At 42.7% G+C, this 8,212-nt stretch overlaps 1 protein-coding gene across 1 annotated transcript; it reads left to right on the top strand.

Annotated features, from left to right (window-relative positions):
- LOC133440399 (endogenous retrovirus group 3 member 1 Env polyprotein-like) lies at positions 1-7,929 on the top strand. The gene is made up of 2 exons (XM_061717658.1): positions 1-79; positions 5,622-7,929. The coding sequence occupies exon 2, from the start codon at positions 5,822-5,824 to the stop codon at positions 7,346-7,348; it is 1,527 nt and encodes a 508-aa protein (XP_061573642.1). The 5' UTR covers positions 1-79; positions 5,622-5,821; the 3' UTR covers positions 7,349-7,929.
- The last annotated feature ends 283 nt before the right edge of the window (positions 7,930-8,212 follow it).

Genomic DNA, 8,212 nt, shown 5'->3' with positions numbered 1-8,212 from the left:
AATTATTGTTGCTGAGTTGTTGTCGAAAGTCTGTGAATTGGAGTGCCGGAGAATGGTTGACGTCATCCTGAGATTTTAGGTAAGTCCGCTGTGTGGTTGTGAAGGTTATATTTTTTGTTATTATTTTGTGTTATTGGGAAGGTTATTGTAGAGATGTTTTTAGGAACGCTGACAATTTCATAACACTTGAATCTGATTGTGTTGTGAGAATGTTCTGCTTCTCCTGCCTTAGAATTGACTAGCTCTTCTAAAAGGTTTAATATCTCGGGTAACATTAAAAAGAAAGAAATGGCCAGAACGAAACGGTTGGTCTGAGTACCAAAACTAAGTCCAGTGGGACTTGCATATGCAGGACGTGAGGTCCATAAAAGTGTTGGAACACTGAGTTATTTGTGGAAAACGGACATATATGTAGAAGAACTGGTTTTATTTTATAAATGGGGATGACTAGCTCTCCCAAATACTTGAGATATATTTCATTTCAGTAAGAATCGACTTGCTCTCCTTACATTAAGCCGAATGATTTGTAGGCTCAAGTAGACTGATGGTTGGAAGAATCAGAAAGTGATTTGTGGGTAAAAGTAAGTGTAATTGAAGTTTTTTTCTCTGGGAGGGATCTTACAGAAGGAAAAATGGGAAGTTTTCTCAGTAAAGAGTCAGAGGAAGAGTTGACTGGTCCTTCTAAATACATGTACGATAACTACGGTACCAATAGCACTAAGTTTGTTAAAACATGGGTTAAGATAACTAAAGACGACGGTCTCTTAAAATTTCCCCCAAGTGGGACCTTTGACCGGACTAGATTAGAAAATTTAAAGGAAAAATTAAATTCTCAAACAAATGGACAAAAGCACTTCAACTCCTTCAGATTTTGGAGGGATGAAAGCAGACGCCGTAATGCAGAATCCCAAATAGCTTCGCTTACGGATCAGAACAAAAAGCTGATGGCTCAATTAGAAGAGTGTAAAAACGCAACGCAGACAAAGAAGGAATTAGACCCATTAACCGGGTCCTCCACAAACATTAAAATAAACAAAAACAATCATGCCACAACTATGTACCCTGTGAAAGAATTGGAAGAACTTAAAAACACAACGCAGACAAAAATGAAAGTGGAAAACCATTTAAATGATCAAATCAAAAACCTTTATCCGGTAAAACCGATTAAAGAATCAAGTGACGATGACACTTCTGATGATGACTGGATTTTACAACATCCCAAGTCTGAAGACAATAGCCAAAACAGTGAAGAGGAGTGGGTTGTGAAAAGAGGCAGAAAACCAAAGAAAACACAATCAGTAAAATTAGCTCCACTGATCACAATGGGAAAAGATGTTATCTACAAACCTTGGAGCCGAAGAGAACTAAAAGCGATAGTAGGAGATTTTCCCAAGGATGTCAGAAAAAATAAACAAAAATGGCTAGATGAATGGGAATCAGTATGCACAATATACACACCTCACATGCCTGACATAATGCAACTGTTAAAGCTAACTTTGCCACCTGATTTGAAAAGCAGAGTACTTGATGCATGTAGAATTTCCTCTGATCCTACAGCTGTTGCCAAAATCACACCAGAAGAAGCTCAGACCCTTTACAGCTTCATCACTTTAGCAGTTCAAAAGGAAGTAGTACAAAAAGTGGATTATACTCCTCTCACAAAACTTAAACAAGGAAAAGATGAGAATCCCAGGGAACTCTATGCTACAATGATGTTGACAGCAAAAGAAAATTGTGGTTTGTCACAAGATCAGATTAATGGACTTCCTCCAGGTTACTTGCAAGATATATTTGTTAGCTGCCTTCAACCAAAGGTTAAGGCTAAAGTAGTACTGACAGTTGGGTGGGCGGGGAAAGCAATGACTGAACTAGTGGAAATAGCTCAACACCACTGGGACAACACAGAACAAAAGGAATCTAAAATGTATGAAACGCTAATGCTTGCCCAAGTGTCTCACTACACAGGCGGAGTACCGAGAGGAGGACGCAGCGGCAGAGGGATCAACCAAAGATGTGGACCAATGAATCACTCACACCACAACAAAGGTCACACGTCGCACTTCCCAAACAAAAACAATAGGAACTGCTTCTGTTGTGGTGAACCAGATCATTGGATAAAAGATTGCCCCTATAGAACATCCCAACCTAATTTTACCCTGCCTATGGTAACTCCATCAAGTGATCACATGGAGGTCCAACAAACCCCACAGCACAATCCATAGAGCTGTCAGGACAGTGCCCAAATTGAAACAGAAATAACTTTAACAGTAGCTCCACTGATAAAACTAGCAAAAACAAATGAAGAGCCTAACTTAACAATAGATGTAAATGGAAAATCTACATCATTTCTGGTAGATACAGGAGCTTCTCTTTCAACTTTAAGACCAATCACTTCTACAAATTTGAAATCATCTAAAGAAACTGTCAGAGCTGTGGGGGTTGGAGGGATTCCCATGTGTTTACCTGTCTCTGAGCCTACTACAGTATCTATAGGCCCGTTTACTGAAAGCATGTCAAACTTCACAACTTCTCACTCCTTTCTGCTGTCAGATACCACACCTGTAAATCTATTAGGGAGAGACTTGTTGTGCAAACTAAATTGTACCATTTACTGCACACCAGACGGTATCTTTTTAGAGACTAACCAAGATAACACAACCGCTGTACTAGCAGCTCTGATAGATCAGAACCAGCTGATGGATGCGGAAAAAGGGAAAACACAGGATAGAATAGTGTCCAGCGTGCCCCCATCAGTATGGTCTTCTTCTTCTAATGACATTGGTTTGATCAAATCTACTGAACCAGTACAGATATTGCTGAAACAGAATGTCTTTTTGCCAAAGATTTCACAGTATCCTCTTTCTCAGGAAAAGAGAGAGGGCATCCGCCCTATAGTTCAATCTCTGTTAAGCCAGGGAATAATAGTGCCGTGTGATAGTCCATGCAACACGCCTATACTTCCTGTTAAAAAACCAGGTAAACCAGAATATAGATTTGTACAGGACCTACGAGCTATAAATGAAGTGGTACTCCCACGTTTCCCTTTAGTTCCAAATCCTACTACAGTTTTGTCGTCAATACCTGCCAATTCCACCCACTATACTGTGTTGGACCTTTGCAGTGCATTCTTTTCTGTCCCTCTACATAAGGATAGCCAATATTTATTTGCATTTACATATGATGGACAACAATACACATTCACCAGATTACCCCAAGGGTATACTGAGTCACCTACAATTTTTTCTCGTGCTCTAAATAATGACCTCAAAGACGTGTCATTTCCTGGAGGCTCCACTCTGATTCAATATGTTGACGATTTACTTTTAGCCAGTCCCTCTGCCCCTGCATGCGAAATGGACACAGTTACCCTTCTCAACGCTTTAGCTGTCAAAGGCCACAAAACCTCACTTAAGAAAGCTCAACTGTGTCAGAATGAAGTCCAGTATTTGGGACATACACTATCTGGCTCCACAAGGGTCCTTACTCCCTCCAGAATAAAATCTATAATAGAAATGCCCAAACCCACAACTATGTCACAGATGAAGACATTTTTAGGTATGACGGGCTATTGCAGACAATGGATAATGGATTATGCATCACTTGCAATGCCACTCCAAGACATATGCAAACCCTCAGACTGCACTCAGCCCTTAACCTGGTCACAACAAGCTGACGATGCTTTTAACAAGTTAAAACAGGCATTACTATCTGCCCCTGCGCTCGGCCTTCCCGACTACAATCAACCATTCACTCTTTTTGTACATGAAAAATGTGGATTTGCCCAATCTGTTCTCACTCAACGTCATAACTCTGCTTACAGACCTGTGGCGTACTTTTCCTCTAAACTGGATCCCGTCGAGAGAGGGCTTCCACCTTGTCTCAAAGCCGTAGCCGCAGCAGCACTTGCTATCAACAAATCTGCTGATATTGTTTTAGGGTCACCACTAACAGTCATGGTCCCACACGATGCACTCACCCTGATTACCAGAGAGGCACATAGACATGTGACAGGGACAAGAGAAGCAAAATACGTACTAACTCTCACTGCTCCACACATTACACTAAAAAGATGTTCTATCCTTAACCCTGCTACATTACTTCCAACCGAAGATGATGGTGAACCCCATAATTGTATGGATGTCACCTCATGTTCATCTAAACCTCGTCCCGACCTTTCTGAAACTCCACTCTCTAACTCTGATCTTGTTTTCTTCACTGACGGCTCTGCTTATAGAGAAAATGGAATACCATATGCAGGTTATGCAATTTGTGATAATTTCTCAACTGTTGAAAGTGCCGCCCTGCCCTCCTCCAACTCCGCCCAAGTAGCTGAACTATATGCACTGATGAGAGCCTGTCAACTAGCAAAAGGTAAAACTGTTACGATCTATACAGATTCCAGATATGCTTTTGGTTGTGTACATGATTTTGGTATATTGTGGGCGAACCGAGGATTTATCACATCTTCGGGGACACCCGTTAAACATGGTCAATTGATTGGTGAACTGTTAGAAGCGTGTCAACTACCTTCATCTATTGCTGTTGTTAAATGTGAAGCCCACACCAAATTCAAGGACCCTGTTTCACTAGGCAATGCTTCGGCTGACCATGCAGCAAAAGAAGCCGCCAAATTTGGCTTACCTGTCCATGTAAAGCTCTGCCCTTCTATACCCGCTAACGATCTGGCTTCTCCTAATGATGTAGCCCTCTTACAAGAGACTGCTGATGCGAAGGAGCACAGATTGTGGCTTTCCCATGGTTGTAAAAATGTAAATAATTTGTGGGTCAGCAACGACGGCCGCGTTGTTGCACCCACATCTTTGTACCCGTGGCTAGCACGCATGTCACATAGTTTGTCACATGTAAGCAAAGGGGGAATGTGTCAGATAGTGTTGAAAGACTGGTATGCTCCAGGATTCACATCCTATGCAAGAAAATATTGTGAACAATGCCTAATCTGTCAACAACATAACCCAGGGAAAACAGTACAAACAACATTGTCAACACACCCCCCCCCACGGGGACCCTTTGAAGCTCTGCAAATAGACTTTATTCATATGCCAAAATGTGAGGGATATGAAAATGTTCTTGTATGCGTGGATATGTTTTCAAACTGGCCTGAAGCCTGGGCTTGCAGGAAGGCGGACTCTACTGCTGTAGTGAAATGCCTATTAAAAGACATTGTTCCACGGTTCGGCATTCCACACAGCATCAACTCAGACCGAGGTACTCATTTCACTGGACAAATAATGACTGAACTCTGTAAATCACTGGGTATTAAACAGAGACTGCATTGCCCATACCACCCGCAGTCTGCAGGGCTAGTTGAAAGACAAAATGGCATCTTGAAAAACAAACTAGCCAAACTGTGTGCTGAAACTGGGCTAAAATGGACAATGTTGTTGCCATTGGCCCTAATGTCGATGAGGTCAACACCCGTTAGGAAGCATAAACTCACACCTCATGAAATTATTACGGGTAGACCTATGACTATACCAAGTAATTCAGTTCTATGTATGAAAAAGATGGACCTCCATGCCATGGATGAATCCATGATATCATTCTGTTCTGCTCTAACTTTTGCTGTCCAGTCAATCCACAGACAAGTAAAAGCTGTCCAGTCTCCTCCTAGTGACAAACCGTGCCATAACCTCCAACCCGGCGACTGGGTCTGTGTCAGGGAGTTCCGACGGAAAAACGCCCTGAAACCTCGCTGGTCTAAACCTCAACACGTCCTGCTCACCACCAACACCGCCGTCAAGTGTGAGGGGCGTCTAATCTGGATCCACGCATCCCACTGCAAGAAAACAACTCCTCCGCCATGCACCGGAAACCAGCTGGTACCATCTTCTTCCTGGGGGTCTTCGTCCTCACCACCGTCGGAGCCAGTGAAAGAAACCACGCAGGCTCGGACAGCCCAGAAGTAGATGAACTTCAACACCCCAGACTTCGACGACTGGCAGAGGAGCAGGGGAGCAGCGCAGGCCACAGAGGCCCAGAAGCAGATGCATTATACACGCCAAAACACTCACATCTGTCGCAGGAACAAAACAGACACCCTTGCAAACACCACAAACGAGACCTAACCGTTTACCAGGAGAAAATAACTCCTAAAATATATGAAACACAACCCTCAACAAACACATACCTCCAACTGGCAAAAATGGTTGCTGAAAATAGCCCACACCCTGATAACTGTTATGTGTGTGGGTTCATTCCACACAGCACAAAAGAAGGACTCCCATTAATGACTCTGCCCATTACTTCATGTGACACCTGTTACATTTTGAACCTCAATTCCTCTTATGGGCATTGCAAATGTCACAAACCCCCCCAAATGAGACAAATGTATTGTGATAAAATTCACACTAGCTGTTATTCCTGCAGCACACCGATTCCTCTCACCCTCACCATGATCCCAAAGACATTAAAGTGGTGTGTTGAAGGCAAAGGAACTATCCACCTAGGAATATCAAACTGTGACTCCACATACTCTCCTTCTGAAGAACCGCTTGTTAAGCCTAAAACAAGCCAAAATCCACTGCCCGATTCCATTAAAGATTATAACTACCTTGCTACAATGGTTAATCGCTGTTCCATACCTCTACCAAAAGGTGTTTACTGGATTTGTGGCATGAAGGCTTACGAATATCTTCCAAACGATTGGTCTGGTATATGTGGTCTGGGCCATGTGGTACCAGCCATGAGAATCGTCGCTGTACCACCGAAAGTTCGCATTGTTAAAAGAGAATTGTACACTCACACCCAAACACCATGGACAAGATTTTTTGGTGCCCTCGTTCCAAATTACGGAGTCATGGCAGCTTTGGATCAGATAAGGGACCTATCTCATGCAGTTGAAGACTTAGCAAATACCACAGCAAAGGGCATGTCTATGCTTTCACAAGAGATGACTGCTGTAAGGATGATGGCCTTGCAAAATCGTGCTGCATTGGACTACTTATTAGCTTCTCAAGGGGGAACTTGTGCTGTGATTAAAACTGAATGCTGTACCTTTATACCTAACCACAATGCCACCATCCAAGAAATAACAGATCACTTGAAAAACATTGCTAACACATTACATACACCTGTCACGACTAGTTTGTTTGGTTGGTTTAGAGAACAGTTAGGACACGTTGGTTACTTGATATTTGAATTTGCTTTATTGGGGTTTGTACTCCTAATTGTTATTTGGCTTCTGATTACATGTCTAAGGTTCACTTGCAAAATATGTATGGCTCAAACTACTACTACAATCATGTACTCCACTGTAATTCCACCTCTACCGTCAGTGGAGGAGGAAAATTCAGACTTTCTGTTCAAAATTGGGATTGACTGTACTTAAGTGAAAAAAAAAAAAAAAAAAAAAAAATTGTGAATTGTCGAGCCACATTGTCATGGGAAGCTCCAGCCCCTACCCCCTACAGGGCTTTGAACTGGACTCAAGAACTTTTGTTGAGACTCCAATTTCCTACCCCATGTGAAGGTCCCGACACCTCGGAAGTTGGCTCAAACAGACAACTGGACTCAACAACTTTTGTTGAGACTCCAATTTCCTACCCCATGTGAAGGTCCCGACACCTCGGAAGTTGGCTCAAACAGACAACTGGACTCAACAACTTTTGTTGAGACTCCAATTTCCTACCCCATGTGAAGGTCCCGACACCTCAGAAGTTGGTTCAAACAGATTTGAATCAACGAGAGCACCCTATGGGGTGATTTGGAGGTCTGTGACAGTCATGACAAATGTCTGATAATGACATTTGGCCCGAGTCACATCCGACTGTAAATTACTTTTTGTCTCTCGCCTGATTGGTGTATTCTTGCTTTAACTTCTTGTATAAGAAGCTTGTTCCAATTTCACTCGGTGTCAGCCACCGAACCAGACACTGTCTGTATCTGTCAGCTGAACGCCGGCTAGAATAAAATCTCTCAATACCACAGCGGACTCTTGAACTGGACTTTGTAATATTCTTCAACACACGTAAAAATAATCCAGGTACCAGTTTCCAAGACAACATTTGCGTGCGTGAGTGCGTGATTGCGTGATTGCGGTCAACAGAAAAATATCACCTCCTCGAGCTCACCCCCTCTCTGTCAAACCCTGACCAGGTGAAGGTAATCAAAGAAATACTATCAGCTGTTACCGCCCATGCCCCGGTGAACACGCCCACCACCCAAAGTGTCAATGAAATGTGCAGGTGCAATA

Source organism: Cololabis saira, chromosome 3 (assembly GCF_033807715.1).
Source record: "Cololabis saira isolate AMF1-May2022 chromosome 3, fColSai1.1, whole genome shotgun sequence".
Taxonomy (NCBI): domain Eukaryota; kingdom Metazoa; phylum Chordata; class Actinopteri; order Beloniformes; family Belonidae; genus Cololabis; species Cololabis saira.
Note: the sequence above shows the minus strand (reverse complement) of the source record. Positions and strands in the feature narration are given on the sequence as shown.